Here is a 20,506-nt window from a genome sequence, read left to right on the forward strand (position 1 = left end):
ACCCAGGGCCCTTGCTCCGCCCTGGACAGCGTCCTGGGTTAGCCCCACTCACAGCAGGCCGCGCACGCGCAGCCAAGCCAACGTCCACCACAGCCTGCCGACTGCTCCGACTCTGCGTCACAACTAGCAGGAAGGAGAGGCTCTGTGGGCTCTGCCGCCCCACACCAGGCCAACACCACCCCTGCCCACGGCCTCTGAGGAAGGCTGGGTGTAGGGAAGAGACCTGGGCCTGCCTTAGAGCCTGGGCTTCCTCACTCAGGGACAGCAGGGACGATAGTGGAGATGAGGGGTGGCCTCCCTCTCTCTTCCCCAAACCTCCTTTTCCCCCTCAAAATGGGGTGCAGGGACTGGGCGTGGTGGCGCACACTTGTAATCCCAATGCTTGGGAGGCTGGGACAGGAGGATCACGCAGGTTCGAAACCAGCCTCAGCTACTTAGTGAGGCTCTCAGCAACCTAGTGAGACCCTGTTTCCAAATAAAATATAAAATAGGTATGGGAGTGTAGCCCAGAGGTAGAAAAGCCCCTGGGTCCCGTCCTCAGTAACACACACACACACACACACACACAGGCTGCAGGGTGGTGGCACAGACTCACTGACTCCTGCCTGTTGTGCACCAGCTGGGTCTTACAGAGGTGGGAAGGGGGCTGAGTGCAGTGGCGCACACCTGGAATCCCAGTACTTGGGAGACTGAGACAAGGAGGATCACGGGTTTGAGGCCAGATTCAGCAACTTAGCAAGACCCTTTTTCCAAATAAAAAAAATAGGGCTGGGGCATACCTCAGAGGTAGAATGCCCCTGGATTCCAAGCCCGAGTGCTAAAGGCTGACGCCATGACAAGAATGGGAGCCCAGAGTGGCCAGCAAGGCTGGCCGGCCCTGGAGGCCGAGGTGGGCCAGGTGTCCCCTTGCTCAAGTGTGGCCAGCTCGCTCTGCAGGGTCCTCTGCCCCTGCACGGTCTGGCTTCAAGGATATGTTCTCCTGAGGATTCAGTACTTCTTGAAGAGGGGAAAGGGCTCCTTCTTTCCTGTCCATACCTAGAGGATGAGGAAGTCCCATCAGACAGCGCTTTGGCCGGGCACTTGTGTCTGATGCTGAATGAAACCAGGCCGAGAACAGGCACAAGGCTCTCGGCTGACCCCCAACCCTGTACGCCACAGCAGCCAGCCTGCATCGGGCGCGGGCGCGTCCTGCCAGGCGGTGAAATCTGGGGGCAGAGCAAGTACGTCTAGCCTCCGACCATGCCAGGACTGAAAAGATCTTTGCAATTAGACAAAGAGCCAGAGTTATGCTCGCGTGGCTGGGTGTTCAAAGCTTCCATGGCACAGACACAGCTCCTGTGTGGTGCGCACAGGGTGAGGCTCCCAGCCATCAGCGGGCTGCAGCACAGCCCTGTCCTCCGCGTGCAAGGGCTGTGCAGAGTGATTATCAAGAGGGTTGGGGAGGGCACGTGGGGACTGGCAGGGATTGTCTAGGGTATCTCCAGTACTCTTCTGCGTAAAGCTAAATATCTCAAAAGAAAATGTTTAAGGCCAAAACCAAACCTCTGCTAGACACCCTAGCAAGACAAAAAGCTGTCAGAGGAAGAAGCCACACCTGAGCAGGGGGACACTGACTCACACACTCACGTCTCACCAGTCTCTGGGACTCAGTTCAAGAGTAGGAAAGAAACTGGGTGCGGTGGCACATGCTTGTAATCCAAGTACTTGGGAGGCTGAGACAGGAGGATCGCAGGTTTGAGGCCAGCCGGTATTAAACACTGAACTGAAATAAATCCCAAGATGCACAATAAACAAAAGCTTCACACACGCACATGCGCACGCTCATTACATTTTTAATAAGTATAATCAAGACAAACCCAGCATAGGCAGATGGAGGTCACAAAACGCACTCATTGCTGGACCCATGTGTGCATGGGGCAACATGGGGCCTGCACGGTAATTGGGAGCTGGAGCACTGCCCCTACACTCCAGCCGCTGGACCAGGATGTACATTTAGCTTTTATCAAAAAAGGAAGAAGAGGCCGGGCGTGGTGGGGCACGCTTGTCATCCCCGCGCTTGGGAGGCGGAGACAGGAGGATCGCACAGGTTCGAAAGCAGCCTCGCTGGCTTAAGAGACCCTGCTTCCAAATTAAAAAAATAAAATAGGTCTGGGAGTGTAGGCTGGAGGTAGAAGGGTTCCATCCCCAGTACCAGAAAAAAAAAAAAGAAAAAAAAAGGCGAGGCAACGCTGCGATACTCCTCAGTATTACAACGTCTAGGACTACTTACCTATCTTCTGATGAAAAAAAGCCAATTCAACATTTGGTACACTTTCAGGGAGTAGTGAACAAAACATCCACACAGTATCACCAGGGGCCTCGAGGCTCGCCCTGCCCACCTGTACCCACTCGCCACGGGCACAGACGTGACCAGGTGTTTGCCAGGCTGCTGTGAGATGTCACAGGCCTGGAAACTGCAGCAGAAGCTCCTGAACTCTCAGTCAACTTCTCAGCGTCCTCCTTGGGCCCTGCACCAGTTCCTGACCTCAAGATACACAAGGGTGGGGAGCCTGCCCAAGCTCAGTTTCCTGTGGCCAATCTTTCCAGAAGGACTCACCCTCCCTGCCCTGGCTCTCAGGCAAGCCCAGCCACACTCCTGAGAGCTCAGCCTCAGGCCCGCTCCTTCTGCCTGGCCCACATGCCCATACCCCCTTGGGTCCCTGCGCGGGAACTGGAGCTCTGCCCACTGTCAGAGAGTTCCCAGCCTTACATCACATCTGCAGCTACCAAACCGGTCAGCAGAAGCATCCCATGCCAGTGCCCTCTCTGCACCCACTCCTCCAAGAAGCCAGGGCAGCCCTGGGATGCAGGACTCCTCCTACCTAACAGCTCTCTCCCCAACTGCCTCTGGCTGTCAGTGCCAACAGCTCCTTCCCAAAGGGCATTTGATAATGACCATGGAATTCCAGAAATGCTAAAACTAACCCAAGCCAAGTTCCCATTCAAGAATGAGGGCAGAACCGGGCGTGGTGGTGCATGCCTGCAATCCCAGTACTTGGGAGCCTAAGAAAGCAGGACTGCAGGCCAGCACACAGTAACTCAGTGAGACCCTGACTCAAAACTAAAAGGGCTGGAGGCACAGCACAGTGGATTGCCTGGGTTCAATCCTTAGTGCCCACTGCCGCACCCCTCCACAAACACACAAAAGAATGAAGGCAAAATGAAGACACTCTCAGATGCCCAAGTCCATTCTGCGAGGAAAATGTTCAGAAACAGTGCTCAGTGAAGAAAAACAGTAAACACTCAAGGAAGGACCAAAGAGAGAAGGGGGGGTGGGGAGAGAAAGTACTAAAGAAGAAACCACATGAGCATTTGGGAGGTTGAGACAGGAGGATCCGGGTTTGCGGCCAGCCTCAGCTACTTAGTGAGGCCCTCTACAACTCAGTGAGACCCTGCTTCAAAATAAAAGAATAAAAAATAGGGCTGGGGTTGTAGCTCAAAAGTAGAACGCCCCTGGGTTCCAGCCCACAAGAGATACAGTTTGCCTAAGTGAAAATGGTAACACAGCTACAAATAGATCTTAAGGAATGGTAACCCCAGTACTGAGAGGCTGAGATGGGAAGATCACAGGTTTGAAGCCAGCCTCAGCAATTTGGCAAAACCTTGTTTCAAAAAAAAAAAAAAAAAAAAAGCCGGGCATGGTAGCTTGGGCGTGTAGCTTGGAGGCAGAATGCCCTTCAATCACCAGTACCATGCCCCCAAAACCCTTCAGTGTAGCAGTAAACACCCAAGTAAGTCAAGGCACCCTACGGAGTGGAAGGCAGTGTTTGCAAATAATGCATCGGATGAGTGATGAGCTAGCACCAGAATATGCAAAGAACTCCTACAACGCAACAACAAAAGACCATCCAATTGAAAGCAAAGGACTTGACTTTTCTCTAAAGACGACAAGTGAGCAGGTGGAAAGGTGCTCAACACCACTACACCATCACCAGGGAAATGCAACCAAGTCCCAATGCGCTGGGCACGGTCGCCCACATCTGCGATCCCAGTACTTGGGAGACTGAGACAGGAGGATCAAAGGTTCAAAGCCAGCCTCGCAACTTAGCAAGACCCTGTTTACAAATAAAAAATAAAAATGGGCTGGGGTGTGGCTCGGGAGTAGAATGCCCCTGGGCTGGCTTCAATTTCCAGCACCAAAACAAAACAAAAACCCCACCATGCAGTGGCACTCGAAGCATCTCCTGTTAGGATGCCTTACCAAACACAAGAGTAACCGTGAGGGCGTGCTGCCCCGTGCACGCTGCTGGGGTGTAAATGACCTGTCACTGTGAGGCCAGCACAGGCTCCTACAAGAATTAAAACAAGCCAGACGCGGTGGCGCACGCTTGTAATCCCCGCGCTTGGGAGGCAGAGACAGGAGGATCGCGTAGGTTTGAAGCCAACCTTGGTGGCTTAAGAGACCCTGTTTACAAAATTTTAAAAAATATAAAATAGGTCTGGGACTGTAGCCCGGAAGTAAAAGGGTTCCATCCCCAGGACCACCAAAAAAAAAAAAAAGAATTAAAAATGAAGGACTACACCTGTTGCAATCCTGCTCCCGGGTCTCCATCGAGGGACGCCAAGGTGCCTGTACACACGTCCACTGCAGCACCCTCACAGCGGCCAGGAGGTGGGCCCCAGGACACGGCCTGGGGAAGGCCAGTATCACATGCTCCCACTTCTATGGCCGCACAGCAAGGTGCTCCCTACACTGCACCACCCTGAACAGCTGCCATGTGGTAAAGCATTAAATGGTAAGTGCGTTTTACCACACGCACAAAAAAAGTTCTAGTGACTTGAATGGAGCTTGATTCCAAGATTGACTATAAAGCTACATGATCCAGCTAGTATGAGAATGGTCTGGGAATGGATGTAGAAATAAAAGGGCAGACAGAGCCTAGAAATGAACCCAAACACACGTCCAGCCAAGGGACCAAGGCAGGGGAAGTTTCAACTGCCAGGTCTATAAACCACACAGGAATGGTGAACCTCAACCTGTACCTCATACAATCTATGAAAACTGCTCTGAAATGAGTCACAGACCCAAAAACTTTAAAACTGCCAGGCGTGGTGGCGCACGCTTGTAATCCCAGCATTCAGGAGGCTGAGACAGGAGGACTGTGGTTCACGGACAGCCTCAGCTACTTAGTGAGGCCCTCTGCAACTCAGTGAGACCCGGTTCCAAAATAAAGAATAAAATAGGGCAGGGGGTGTAACTCAGAGGTCAAATGCCCCTGGTTCTACACCCAGGCCCACAAAAAAAAAAAAAGAACTTCTCAGAAGAAAACAGAAGACACATCATGACCTTGAAATGGGCAAAGGTTTAGTCGAAGGTACAAAATACACTGCTAAAGAAAACTGATCAACTAAATGCTACCAAACCCATACTTCTGCCTGTAAAAAAAGAAAAGAAAAAAGAAACAACCTAAGGAGATTAAAACAGGACACACCCGACAAACGCTTTCCAGGCGGTCCTGGAGCGCCACCCCCCAGTACAGGCCAGCAATCCACTCTCCAAACAGGCAAGACTTCAAGAGAGGTCAGCAAGCTGCAGAGGGTCTGGGAACCCCTCGCGAGGGGTGCAGAGGCCGCGGGCAGCCTAGCCACCAAGCCTCGTGCAACTCCGGTGATGCCCTCATCACATCAGCAGGGAGGCGGTCTTTTCTGGCTGGTCTCCAGCCTGCCAGCATCTGGGTTGGAGCTCGCAGTCCCCTCTGCTGCTGCTCAGGCCTCACTCAGAATGAACCTCACGTCAGGGTTCTCCAGGGTCTCAGCTTGCAACGGCAGATCTTGGACTTCCCACCCTCCCCATCACTCAAGCCAATTCCTTACTTTAAAACTGCCCCCCCCTCACACACACACACACACACTGTTGGTCCCGTTTCCCAGGCAGTGTATATGTAGTGTATATGCACTACATATACACTGTCCTGGGAAGTGTACGCTGACGAATACTTGCTGGCTTCCACTCCTGGGGACATGTCCCCCTCTCTTGGAGACAGACCCACAGTGACTCCACACACGAGCTCTCGAGGAGCTGTCGAGCTGTTCCCGAGGTGGCGGTACCAGTGTGTACTCGCATTGCGGTGTGCGAGGATTTGCACTTCTCCCTGCCCAGGGCTACTGTGCATGTTTTCTAGGACAGCCCTCCTTCCGCCCTCATCTCTGCGGCCTTGGTCTGCATCTCCTCAGTGCCTAAGGACATGGAGCATCTTTGCCTCTATTATCTCCTCTGGAGAATGCCTACTAAAGCTCTTTGGTTTTTGTTTTGTTTTGTTTTGATTTGACTTTTGCAGCACTAGGGATGGAACCCAGGGGCATTCTAGCTCCAAGCTACACCTCCAGCCCTCTTTTATTCTTTATTTTGAACTAAGGTCTAAGTTGTAGAGGGCCTAAGTAGCTGAGGCCGGCTGAGAACCTGCGATCCTCCTGTCAGCCTCCCAAATGTTGGGATTACAAGCATGTGCCACCACGCCCGGCTTACTTGTTCACTTTTAAACGGGGTTATTTGCCTTTTATGAACGTCGCGTACTCTAAACACTAGATGCTTGTCAGACAGATGACTTGCAAACATTCCCTCCCTGCTCTGTGGGCAGTTTCACTAGTCCTGGCTGCTACTGGTCCTGTTGGTGGCACTGAGGATGAGGCAGCTGCAGCAGCTTCTCAGGCTAGAGACGCAAGCCTCGGCTCGGGGTGAGGAGGCACAGCTGGGCTCTCGCGAGGGCCTCCTTGGAGTGAGCGCGAGCATTTCGTCTTTATATGGGGCTCTCGTTCCCATGACACACCCAGACCCAATCACCTGCAAACATCACACTGAGGATCAGGACAGCTGTGGACTGGGCACCAATGTCCAGCAGCCTCTTCATTTACTGACAGTGTCCTTTGAAGCACAAGCTTCTCACTTTAACAAGGTCCAATCCACAATTTCATTTGGTCCCTTATGCTTCAGGATTCCGAGAAATCACGCTCAATCTAAAGTCAGAAGGTAGCCGGGCGTGGTGGCGCACGCTTGTAATCCCTGCGCTTGGGAGGCGGAGACAGGAGGATGGCGCAGGTTCAAAGCCAGCCGCGCTGGCATAAGAGACCCTGTTTCCAAATAAAAATATAAAAAAATAGGTCTGGGAGTGTAGCCTGGAGGTAGAAGGGCTTCCAGAAACCCCAGTACCACCAAAAAAATAAAAAATAAAAATAAAGTCAGAAGGATCTGTATTTGGGTGTTTTTTTTTAACTTTATAATTTAATTCTTTCACTTAGTTTTTGGTCTGCTTTAATGTTTGGCCATCGAGTGAAGTAGGGGTGCAGCCTCACTATTCTGTATGTGGAGTCCAGCTGTCTCTGCCTTTGACACTCAAGACTGCTCTTGGTGGTGGTCCTGAGGATGGACACAGGCTTGGCGCCTCCCGGAGACTGCTCTTGGTGGTGGTGTGGTGGTCCTGAGGATGGAACATGGGCTTGGAGTCTCCCTTAGACTATTCTTTGCCTGTTACCTTGACATCCTTGCTAAAAACTAATGACAATAAATGCATGTCTTTATATCTGGACTTCCAATTCTACTGCAACAAACTGCCTATTCTTTTGCGGATGTCATACAGCCTCGATTGTTATAGCTTTATAAGAAGTTTTAAGGTACAAGTACCACAACTCTGTTCTTTTGCAAGACTCTTAGCTACTCTTGGCTCGGTGTACTTCCCCATCACGTTTCCTGATTCATCTCCATGTGAATTTACAGAATAGTTCAACTTCTCAAAAACGTCAGCTGAGATTTGGACAGACTGTGCTGAATCTATACATCAAATCAGGGAGCCGTCTTACTCAGCAATGATAAATCTTATTTCTAAGTATTATTTTTGGCCCTACTATGGTTCAAATGTTCTTAATTTCCTTTATAATTGTTTGTTTCTGGTGTATAGAAATACAACTTTTTATAATACACTGATCTTGTATTTTGTAACCTTCCAGAAGTAGTAGCTTATTAGGTGTGTGTGTGTGTGTGTGTGTGTGTGTGTGTGTGTGTGTGTGTGTTACTGGGAATGGAGCCCAGGGGCATTCCACCTCTGAGCTACACCCCCAGCCCTATTTTTTATTCTTTATCTTGAAGCAGGGTCTCACTGAGTTGCAAAGGGCCCAAGTAGCTGAGGCTGTCTGTGAACCACAATCCTCCTGTCTCAGCTTCCCGAATGCTGGGATTATAAGTGTGCGCCACCACGCCGGGCTAGTTATTAGTTCTAACTGTGTACGTGTCTGTATGTGAGTGGTGTGTATCGCAAGTACTACAAGAATATAGTGTTTGCCAGGCGTGGTGGTGCACACCTGTAATCCCAGTACGCAGGAGGCTAAAAGAGGAAGACTGAAAGTTCAAGTCATCCTCAGGAAATTAGCAAGGTCCCTTAGTAACTTAGCAAGATCCTGTTTTGTTTTATGATGCTGGGGATTGAACCCTGGGGCATTTTATTACCTCCAAGCTACAACCCCCAGATCTATTTTACTTTTATTTGTAAACAGGGTCAAGCTAAGTTTTGAGAGCCTAAGTTGTTGAGGCTGGCTTCAAACCTGTGGTCCTCCTGTCTCAGCCTCCCAAGTACTGGGCCTCACAGGCACGTGCTATGCCTGGCTTGGGACTGTGTTTCAAAATTAAAAAAGAAAAATCAAGGCTGGGGATATAGCTCAGAGGTAGAATGCTTCTGGGTTCAACCTCTAGTACACACTCCCAACAAAAATATAGCTTTATTTCTTTTTTCCAATCTGAATGCCTTTATTTCTTTTTCTTGCCTAACTGCACTGGTTAGAACATCCAGGATGATGTTAACCTTACGTGGCAAGAACTGACACTCTTTTATTTTTTGGTACTGGGATTGAATTTAGAGACATTCTACCTCCAAGTTATGCCCCAGCCCAATTTTACTTATTTGAAAAGAGGTTCTCACTAGGTTTCTGAGATCTTCACGATGTTGTCAAGGTTTTGAACCTGCAATCCTCCCGTCTCGACCTCCCAAGGACTCGGGTTACTATCATGCACCCTTACCTCACTACTGATCTTAAGGGAAGGAAGTTTCCAGTCTTTCACTAGTAGCTGTGATGTTAGCATGGGTTTTCAATGGAAGTTTCCCTATGTTCCTAGTTTTCTGAGTGCTATCATAAAAAGCAATTAGGATTGGTTGAGTGTTTTCCTGCATCTAGATGATCATATGGGTTTTCCTTTATCCTATTAATGTGATGTATTCCATTGAATTTGTCAAGTGTTCTTCTACATCTAGGAGATGTCCTTTATCCTACCAAGGTGGTGCATTACATTGATCGCCATGTGTTGAACCGACCTTGCATTCCAAGAGTAAATCCCATCCAGTCCTATGGACTTCTCTCTATATGCTGCTGGATTCAACTTGCTAATATCTTGTTGAAGATTTTAGCATCCATACTCATTCCTAAGGAAAATCAATCCTAAAAAGGAGCAAAGCTATACAACTTGCATTTCCTGATTTCAAAACTTCTCATGGTGCTATGATTATCAAGACTGTGGTACCGGTAAAAGAGCAGACATCTAGACCAATACAACAGAACTGAGAGTTCAGGCATGGACCGACAGATTGGAGAAACTAAGGAAAACTGGTCTGTGGTTTACTGAAGATATTTGCTTTTGCTATTGGGATAATACTGGACTTACAGAATGAGTTAGGAAGTATTCCCTCTTGTTTTTTGGAAGAGTATGAAGAGTTGGTATATATTCTTTACATGTTTAAGAGAACTCATCAGTAGCCAGGCGTGGTGGCGCACACTTGTAATCCCAGCATTTGGGAGGCTGAGACAGGAGGATCGCAGTTCGCGGACAATCTCAGCTACTCAGGCCCTTTGCAACTCAGTGAGACCCTGATTCAAAATAAAGAATAAAACATAGGGCTGGAGAGAGAGGAGAGAGGAGAGAGGAGAGAGAGAGAGGAGAGAGGAGGAGAGAGGAGAGGAGAGGAGAGGAGAGGAGAGGAGAGAGAGAGAGAGAGAGAGAGAGAGAGAGAGAGAGAGAGAGAGAGAGAGAGAGAGACGGAGAGAGGGAGAACTCATCAGTAAAGCCATCTGGTTCTGGGCTTTTTTTGGTGGAATATGGTTTTGTGTGTGTGTGTGTGTATGTGTGTGTGTGTTTGGTTTTGGTTTTATGTGTGTGATATGAGGGCTTTTTTTTGGTAGGAAATGGTGTGTGTGTATTTGGTTTTGGTTTTGTGTGTGTGATATTAGGGATTGGACCCAGGGGCATTCTACCTATGAATACCCAGTTCTTTTCCATTTTTTGTCTTGAAACAGGATCTTGCTAGGTTGTTGACAGTCCTGCTAAGTTGCTGAGGCTGGTCTTGAACCTGTAGTTCTCCTGTCTCAGCCACCCAAGTACTGAATTACAGGCATGCAACTCCACACCAACTTGTGAAAAGTTTTAAAACTTTACATGTTACAAGGCTATTCAGTAATCATGTTTTAATATATGAAAGCAGTGATTCTATAATCCCAGTACTTGGGAGGCCGAGGTTTGAGGTCAGCCTTAGCAACTTAGTGAGACTTTCAAAATAAGAAATATAAAGGGCTGGGGGTGTAACTTGGAGGCAGAATGTCCTGGCGTTAATCCCCAGTAACAAACCCCTCCCCTAAAATAATGATCCTAAAACATTTTACCTTCTATACCTTCTTTTTGTTTTTTTTACGGAACTGGAAATGGAACGCAGGGGCAGTCTACCTCCAAGCTACACCCCCAGCCCTATTTTTTATTCTTTATTTTAAAACAAGGTCTGAGTAGCAAAGAGCCTAAGTAGCTGAAGCTGTCCATAAACTGAGATCCTCCTGTCTCAGCCTCCCAAATGCTGGAATTACAAGTGTGCACCACCACGCCCAGCTGGCCCTTCTACACATTTTCTATTTGTGCCCCATGTTCAACACTTCACAAGATCTTTCTCATAAATTTGAATCTGCCTTCTATGGTTCTTATCTAGTGGAGTGTGTGTGTGTGTGTGTGTGTGTGTGTGTGTGTGTGTTACTGGAGATTAAACCCAGGGACAGTCTGCCTTTGAATTAAACCTCCAGCCCTTCTTATTTTGTCTTTGAATCCGGGTCTTGCTAAGTTATTTAGGCTGGCTTCAAACCCGAAATCCTCCTGTCTCAGCCCCCAAGTTGTGAGATTATAGCCATCAACAACCACATTCTACTTGGTGGATTTTTTGAAAGTCTATTAGCTGCTGTTGAATTCTGGACCCATTTATCTGGCTACTGCGGATGTTTAAATTGGGTAATGCGTGACATGACAAGCTGCTAAGACCACTCTGCTTAGGGAGCTGATGTTGAACTGCACTTCCTCTGGTACATCTTTCCCCTTCAGTGACTTACACAAGCAATCCTTCCTGTTCTCACACCCGAAGCCCGTTCTGGCAAACACCCCAAGCCGAGCCTTGTGGGAAGCGTGTGCACTGCAGCCGCCAAGCACCACCTCCCACTCTGTGCCGTTCGCCCGCGTGCCCTCGAGCCTTCTCCAGTATCTGCTGTAGGTTTTCTGACACTACTGCATTTGAGTTTGCCATCAGGTTTTTGGCCTTTTTCACCAGTAAAAGAGGTATTTCACCATGGCACAAGGCCATCTTTCACAACAAAGAAACTTGAGAGGAAGTTTCCCAGCATTTACCACACAGCCAATCACACCTTCTGAAGTGCTGGACTGTGCCCGCAGGGCGTCCCTCCGGGCCCGTGCTACCTGAGCTGAGCTGACTCCCGCAGCACATCCACACCTTGCGGAGGCTCACCAAGGACTGGAATGGCTCCATCCCGTCCTGCATGGGCTTCTTTAGAAATGGCTCTGGTCACTTCTGGGGGTGGTGACTGCGCTCCAGTGGGAGGACCCGCCAGCACCGCAGAGCTCTCCCTTCCTGGCGCTCCCTTCCAGTAAGAAGCGCCCTGTAGAGCACACGAGTCACCGTGTCCACACGGCACGCGGTCCCCGCAGCTCTCCTTTTGTGTCCACTGCCCGCAGCCTGGCCCCGGACATCTGTTCCCACTGGTAAGTTACTGTGACCGGCTGCTTCCCCGCAGTATGTTCTAACTGGCCGTGGACGGCACACAGGGCGGTGGCTACGCCACACGAACCCACCATGTGCCCAGTACCCTGCCGGCCTTTGACAGTTGCACTAACTCCTATGTCAATTCTTACTGCTTTGACAGTACTGCCAAACAAGGTAACACGCCCCTGCTGACTGAAGAATGACCCGTTTTGAGCAGAGCCTCTATTTCCAGGGGTCAAAAGCAAAGCGGCAGTGACACATCAAGTGGCAGTTCAGGAGGAGGCGGGACTTCCAGTTCCCAAGGACAACTAGAGAAGCCACCCAGCGGGCCCCCGCCACGCAGCACCACCAGCAGGGGCTGAGGCTGCAACACAAGGGCACGAGGGCAAGGAGAGGTAGGAAGGAAGCGCAAGAGACCGACCACCAGCTGGCCAAGCACGCCACGCAGGCACTCTGGAACGCAGCACGCAGACAAACACGAGGCCAAAGTCTAAGGAATTTCCAACCAGACGGTGGAGAAATCTCTCAGCCAAGGGTTGGTGATTGTGACTCCCAGCCAGGCACGGCTGGATGTGCAGGGAACGGAGCAATGCCCAAACGCAGCCCTGCCCCGAGAGCACATACTCAGGAGACGTCTGGCAGGAGGAGAAAGCAAACAGGGTAAGGACAGGGAACCACCAAATTGCAAGCGTGTTTAGGTGGCTCGGAGTCTGCGAATGTGTTGTAGATTTTTTCCCAGCTTCTTTATTTTGTGTGTGTGGCAGGGGGTATTGAACCCAGGGGCATTCTACCTCTGACCTACATCCCAGCCCCTTTACTGTTTGTTTGTTTGTTTTTGTTTTGTTTTCTTTTGTTTTGATTTTGCAATCTGGGGATGGAACCCAGGAGTATTCTACCTCCAAGCTACACCCCTAGCCCTATTTTTTACTTTTTTTTTTCAGTACTGGGGATGAAACCCAGGGGCATTCTACCTCTGAGCTATACCCTCAGCCCTACTTTTTATTCTTTATTTTGAAACCGGGTCTCACTGAGTTGCAAAGGGCCTCACTGAGTAGCTAAAGCTGTCTGCGAACTGCGATCCTCCTGTCTCAGCCTCCCTAATGCTGGGATTACAAGCGTGCATCACCACACCCAGCTCCTTTTTTTTTTTTTTTATGGTACTGAGGGTGGAACCCAGAGGCTTTCTACCTCTGGGTTATACTCCTATACCCATTTTATATATTTTTTTTGGAAACAGGGTCTCACTAAGTTGCTGAGAGCCTCACTAAGTAGCTGAGGCTGGCTTCAAACCTGCACAATCCTCCTGTCTCAGCCTCCCAAGCGCGGGGATTACAAGCGTGCGCCACCACGCCCGGCTTATTTTTTTATTTTGAGACAGTCTCGCCAACTCAACACTGGCCTCAAACCTGTGATCTTCCTGTCTCAGCCTTCCAAGTACTGGCATTATAAACAAGTGCCACATCCAGCTTCCAGAGCCCTTTAAAACTAGAAATGGCAACCTATGCTCTGGCCAGTGAGTTGAAGTACAAGCACCCAGTAGGACTCTTGGGGAGGCCCTATGCAGACAGCTGGTCCAAAAAGGGCCAACAGTTTTCCCTCACCCTCCCTGCTGGTGTGAAGGCTGGAGGCCAAAAGCCACTGTGGACTAGGGGTCTCAAGGATGAGCATGAGAAACAGCACACGCATACACGCATACACACACACACACACACACACACACACACACACACACACCTACCTCTCTGTAATCCCAGTGCTTGGGAAGCTGAGGCAGGAGACTCTCTAGCTCAAGACCAGCCTCAGCAACTTAGCAAGACTTCAGCAACCTAGTAAGACCCTGTTTCAAACAAAAGAAAAAGGCTGAGGGGTATGCCTCATTAGAATGCCTCTGGATGCCATCCCTGGTGCCACCCCACCCTCCGTGGGAAGCCGGGATTAGCTCAGGGACAGAGCACTCCCTCCTAAAAAGAAGAGCCGGGCATTGTGGCTATAATGCCTATAACCCCACACTTTGGGAGGCTGAGGCAAGATCAAGTCTGAGGACAGCCTCAGCACCACAGTAAGACAATGTCTCAAAATTTAAAACTAGCTGGGCGAGGTGGCACCTGTCTGTAATCCGAGTACTTGGAGGCTGAGACAGGAGGACTGCAGTTTCGTGAACAGCCTGAGCAAGTAGTAAGATTCTCATCAACCTAGTGAGACCATTTCAAAATAAAAATACAGCCAGGCGTGGTGGCGCACGCTTGTCATCCCAGCATTCAGGAGGCTGAGACCAGAGGATCGCGGTCCGCGGACAGCCTCAGCTACTTAGTGAGGCCCTCTGCAACTGAGTGAGACCCGGTTTCAAAATAAAGAATAAAAAATAGGACAGGAGGTGTAGCTCGGAGGTCAAATGCCCCTGGGTTCCATCCCCAGACCTGAAAAAAAAAAAATTAAATTAAGAAAATAAAAATAGGGGTTGGGGATTTGGCTCAGTGGCAGAGCGCTTGCCTAGCACGCGCAAAGCTCTGGGTTCGATCCTTGGCCCCATAAAAAACAATCAAAAAAGTATTAAAAAAATACAAAATCAAAGTACAAAATCCAAAAAAATCCAAGGAAACATAGAAAATAAAAATAAAAATACAACAGGGCTGAGAGTGTAGCTTGGAGACAGAATGCTCCTGCCTTCAATCCCCAGTGCCACAAATAAATAAATAAATATAAAAATAATTGGGAGCTAGGCATGGTGGCACATGCTTGTAATCCCAGCATTTGGGAGGCCGAGACCAGAGGATCTGGGTCCTCAGGCGGACTCAGCTACTTAGTGAGGCCCTCTGCAACTTAGTGAGACCCTATTTCAAAATAAAGAATAAAAAATAGGGCTGGGGGTGTAGCTTGGAGGTCGAATGCCCCCGGGTTCTAATCCCAGACCCAGAGGGAAAAAAAAGAGCGAGCGAGCAGTGAGAGGGAGGGAGACTGGACGAGTTAGACCTTAGTCCTGGGTGGCACCAGAGCCCCTGGGTCAGGGATTTACAGCAGGCCCTCAGCACAGCTCCATGGTTTTCTCTGGTTTTTAAACTAATGATCCTAGGCATAAACGTTCTGCAGTAGCATACACCTAAAACAGCAGCTTCGGCTGGTGGGCACCGAGCTTCACAGTGCTTAGGTCAGCACGCAGGCATCCTACTCAATGGCCAGGAGCACAGCAGAGGCCACACTGCAGCTCTGCAGATGGCGTGTTCACCCCAAGCAGGCAGGACGGCCCCCTTGCCTCCCAGGGCTTGCTTCCCACCTACTGGCCTCTCCACAGGCCACACCAGTCCAGGGACTGTGTGCCTCTTGGGGCAAGGTCTGCCAAGACTTCAGCACAGGCCACCTGGTTTCACAAGCCCAAGCAGAACTCCTCTGACTGCCAGCGCAGGTGGTGTGTTCACAAGGGACCTCCCTCCTACTGCCCAAAGGACAGCTGCGGTCACCAGTGTCTTTAAAACATCTGAACATGTGTTTACTTGCGTGATGCCTGCCTCCCACCAGAGTGTGAGCTGCAAGAGTAGAGGGCCTGCCCGTTTTCTGATCACTACATCCCAGGTCCTCATGGTGCTGGCCTAGAGAGGATTCCAAACAGCCACTGCAGGAACAAAAGGCGTCGGCGCCAGGCAGCTCTGCAGCCCACTGCTGTGGCCCACAGACACTGCGAGCTGCGCTTCAGTACTACCTCTCACGGCCCATCCTTCAGACTGGCAACGTCCTGCAGGCCTGGCAGGGTTTGGGCCTCCAAAAGGATGAAGATTATGATGTGCGGGTCTCCAGGAAAAGGGCAGGAGACGTGTCTTTAGTATAATACAGCCCTTCTGAAGGAGTGGGCTCTATGTTGCACAGCAAAAGCAGCCAAGACCTAGTCTAACACCACCGCCTACAGCTCAACCCAGCTACAACCAAGCCTATCAAATGCCCGTCTCCTAAGCCAGATGTTTTGCAGTTAATTTGAGCTCATCCGACTTGAGAACAAGCCCAGCCAAGACAAGATTGAATAACTACACTACAACTTATAACTAGAGGAAACCAGACACACATCTGTAATCCCAGCACTTGAGAGGCTGAAACAAGAGGATTGCAGGTTTGGAGAACAGCCTCAGCAACAGAGTGAGATTCAGCACTCAAACTTTGTGCCATGTTCAAAGATAGCACATGGTCACTCCAACTGTCCCCCAAAAGATAGACAATTTAGTATTCCTGTACAGAATTCAGATACATGAGAATATGCTGAGCAACAGCACCAGGATCCTTCAGCCGGTCACCTACAAGGTCACCTACTGTATCACGGAGTGGGTGGAGCTGGGAACCCTCTGGCTGACCCCCAGGAGAGCATGAAGGGGCCCAGGAGAGACTGAGGAAAGCACCACAGTCCACAGCCAAGCGCCAGGCCCGTTTCTGGGCCCTGATTTAGGTGGTAACAGAGAAAGTCAACAGAACACTAGTTTACTTCAGCTATCTGAAGAAAGAAAAAAAAAGGGAATAATAATGGAACGATCTCTTTGCAAAAGAATAATCAAGCAAAATCTAGAGAGGAAGAAAAAACCCCAAATTCCTTTTATAACCAGTGAAAACTTTCTCAAAAATAAATAAAGCAGAATACTGGACTGTGTCCCAGTTCTTCCTTGCTCCAAAGGGCTGCCGCCAACAACCTGATCCAGACACCAGCCAGCCTTCAGCGGCAAAAGGCCCTAGCCATGACAGAAGCACAGGCAACAGTCCCCTGAAGTGAGGTCTGGTCCAGAGGTGCTCCAGGGAGGGACTGCCCACAAGAACAGCTTGTGCCACGTGGAGACATGCTGGAGGCTTCTCCTGGCATCTGGCAGGCAGAGGCAGAGGCTGAGGCTTCCGTTAGGCATCCTGTGCTGTGGGCCTCCCAGGAGGGTCTCGAGGCCCAAATGCTCCTGGGCCTAGAGAAAGGCCGGTGCTGGTTCACCCGCTGTGGGGGAAATGGAAGCTCAGCAAAGAGCCACAGCACCGTAACACTACCTCTGTTCCCTTCCCATCTCACCAAGAGAATGAAGAGAAAGAGAAGTGCCCACCAGGCACCTGGCTCGCCAGCCCTGTGGCTGAGGACAGGGACCCCAGGCCCACTGCTCGACACCCCTCCAGGGGCTCCGGGCCCAGCAGGTTAGAGGTCTTGACAGGAAAGCAGTCTAATTCCCACCAATTTCTCCTCACCCTGAAGAAGAATGGGTCCTTGGTTAGAGAGGCTCGTCCCCACCCAGTCTTCAGCCTCACTTCCTTCAGAGTCCAGGCTGCGATCCCAACCTGTGGTACCTGCATCTGGACCCAAACGCACCTTCAACAGTGAGTCTCTGGAGCCCTCAGCTGATGTCCTACTTAATTATTAACAAACACTTCTAAATCAAGGATCCCTAAGTTTCCCAGTTAAAGCCTTTCCATTATCTATCAGAAATTACTCCCAGCCAGGTGTGGTGGCGCACGCTTGTAATCCCAGCATTTGGGAGGCTGAGACCGGAGGATCATAGTTCACGGACAGCCTCAGCTACTTAGTGAGGCCCTTTGCAACTCAGGGAGACTGTTTCAAAATAAAGGGAAAAAAATAGGGCTGGGAGTGTAGCTCAGAGGTAGAATGTCCCTGCGTTCCATCCCTAGTAGCACCAAAAAAAGAGGAATTACTCCAAAAACTTCTAGGAAAAAAGCCAATTAACTTAGCAGTGATACGCGGTCAACAGAACAGAGGAATCTCTACATAGATGATCTAAAAAACCCAGAAGGGCCACTTCCTGGGGGAAGTATCAACTCTACTTCCAAAAAGTCTGCCTCATATAATTTTTAAGCTGGGCATGGTGGCTCACCACGTTATCCCAGTACATGGGAGGCTGGGACAGAAGGATCACAAGTTCGATGCCAGCCTCAGCAACTTACTGAGATCCTTTTTTTTTTTTTTTGCGGGGGGGGGGGGTGGGAGTGGGGGGAATTATCTTTTTTTTTTTTTTTTTGCAGTACTGGGGATGAATCCCAGGGCATTCTACCTCCGACTACACTCCCAGCCCTATGTTTTTATGCTTTATTTTGAAACAGGGTCTCACTGAGTTGCAAAGGGCCTAAGGAGTAGCTGAGGCTGTCCACGAACAGCGATCCTCCTGTCTCAGCCTCCCAAATGCTGGGATGACAAGCATGTGCCACCACGCCCAGCAAGATCTTGTTTCAAAACAAAAAATAAAACTGAGCTCGGAGTATAGCTCAGAGGTAGCATGTGCCTGGGTTCAACCTCCAGTGTATCCCCCCAATAATTCTTTAAGAAAAACACTTAGAAATAATATGACAAGCTCACTTGCCACCAACACTGCCACCATCTTTCTGGGCCTGCATAAGTCTCCACATGAGCATGCTAGCCAGAGACTACACAATAGCTTTGGAATGCCAAGTCCATTCTGGGTCACCAGAACACAAGGCACGCGAGGCACCCTTTATTGGTGGCCCATGTGCTTTCCCAGGGCGTTCGATGAGCAGTGGAGGAAAACTCTCTGGCCTGGTAGTTCCCACACCCACCAGTGAGACCAAAGACGCACCTGCCCCTTCTGGTCTGCAAGCCTCCTTGTGTGGCCGTTCAAACACAGACCCAGAGCTGCCAAATGGGGCTAACGGTCAGTGGCTAAAGGTCCCCCACTGGTGGTAGCAGGATGCAGCAGTACAGACCCAGCTGAGCTGCAAGGTTTTCACTTCTCAACAAGGGAAAAATCACTTAAGTGTTTAAAAAAAAGACAGCGCTCTCTCTAGTGAAAATGACACAGCCTTGTCTCTGCTTCCCTGTGAGGACCAACTACACCAGGACAGTCAAATATCACTGGTGACTATGCCAACAGGTATCTTCCCAGGAGGACGTGGTCCCCGGTTCTCCCCAGGGAACACAGGCGCCACTGGCTCGCATTTGCTGAAGTTCAGTCTGAGTGAAGAGCTCCGGCCCGCCCCGCCTCCTCGGGTAAGCACAGGCGCAGGACTCGGCTCCATTGGCCGGCTCGGGGCCTGTGCTCCTCAGCCCTCGGCTAACGTGACGGGTGAGGCACCACGGCCACTGGGCCTTACAGCATCCACCCACCTGTCACCACTGAGATGAATGGCGTCGCAGGGTGCGCTGGGCGGGGAGAAGACATCGGCCTTCGAGAAAGGAATGCGGCATGCCAAAGCTCTGCCGCTCTCACGGGAGAGCCCGACCGTGGTCTCTGGAGGGAATTCTTCCTGGATGCTTCCCTACGGTCCACTGGGCACCATCAAACCCTCTAGGGACCAAAGGGCCAGGACCAGCCTTCGGCCGGGCGCACTTCTGCGGTAGGAGAGCGCCCCCGCACTGCGACCACCCAAGGTCACGCCCCCGGCAGCCGAGGGCCGGGCTGCGCCGGTGTGCGGAGACGTCCGGCCCGGCCGGCGGCCACTCGGCGGCGGGGCTCCGCACGGCCCCTAATTAGCGCCGGGAGGCCAGCCCGCCACGCCCAGCCGGAGCTTCCGGGAGGCCGCGGGACGCCGCCGCGCCCCCCCGCGACGCCGGGCCCGGGGCGCCCGGCCGGGCAGCCGGCGGGCCGCTCCCGCCTCGGGCCCGGGGCCGCGTCGCGCTCCGAGGCCCCGGCGGCGGGGGCGCGGCCGCCGGCCCCGGCCCCGGCCCCCCCGCGAGCCCCCGGGGCCCTCCCGCCAGGCCCCTGGACCGCGCGCGGCCCGGCGCCGTCGACCCCGGGAGCCCCGACCCCACCGGCCTCGCCGGCCGCCCCCCGCGGCCCCGCCCCCGGCCCCGGCCCCGCCGCCCCGGCCTCCACCACGCCCTGCGGCCCCGGCGGGAGGCGCGGCGCCGACCGGGCCGGGCCGCCGCGCGCACCTTGAGGGTCGGGTACTCCTGCACTTTCAGGGTCATGGACAGCTGGGCAGCCGACTCCTGCACCGCCATCTTGAGCCGGCCAAGCGGAGGAGGCGGGCGCGAGGCACGCCGGGTAGTGACGCTGGGTGGGCGGGGCTGGCGGGCGTCTGCGTGCGTCTGCACCAATTGCATCGCCTAGCCGCCCCGCGGCGGAAGAAGGCACAAGCCAATCACCAGCGGCCCCCTCCGGGCTCAGCCAATCGGAGACAGCGGTGGCGGGAGGCTTCCTTCTTGAATTCCCCGCCGGGCTCAGGCCGCAGATCGGTGGCGAGCGCCGGCCGCTCGGAGTCGTCCCCGGGCCCCTGGAGTCCGGCGGGCGCAGGCGGGAGCTGCGGGAGGGCCCTCCTGGCGGTCACTGCTGTGGCCTTCACTCCTCAGGGCCACCGCTTGTGCCATTCACCTCTGTCAGTCTCCTCTCCCGGGGTCGTTTTCCTGGCAGTCACCTCTGGAGGCGGTGGTGCCAGGTAGCAACCTGGCAAAATGCCCCTGGCCACGCCTGTGGTTCAGGGGACTCCTTTTCTTTGGCTCCAGTCCAGGTCAGCAGCTGCTAGAGTCCTGATAGGGAACCATGGCTTCC

At 51.8% G+C, this 20,506-nt stretch overlaps 1 protein-coding gene across 3 annotated transcripts in view; it reads right to left on the bottom strand.

Annotated features, from left to right (window-relative positions):
- MAEA (macrophage erythroblast attacher, E3 ubiquitin ligase) overlaps positions 1 to 19,959 on the bottom strand; it is a gene marked incomplete at both ends in the record, with an annotated part of 37,985 nt that extends 18,026 nt beyond the window's left edge. For all 3 annotated transcript variants that reach the window (XM_080697084.1, XM_080697083.1, XM_080697082.1), the window contains one exon: positions 19,891 to 19,959. In XM_080697084.1, coding sequence (XP_080553210.1) covers positions 19,891 to 19,959 — 69 coding nt within the window. The remainder of the gene's footprint in view (positions 1 to 19,890) is intronic.
- Positions 19,960 to 20,506: the final 547 nt, after the last annotated feature.

The sequence above is a fragment of the Muscardinus avellanarius genome, assembly GCF_963383645.1.
Source record: "Muscardinus avellanarius genome assembly, chromosome: 6".
NCBI classification, from domain to species: domain Eukaryota; kingdom Metazoa; phylum Chordata; class Mammalia; order Rodentia; family Gliridae; genus Muscardinus; species Muscardinus avellanarius.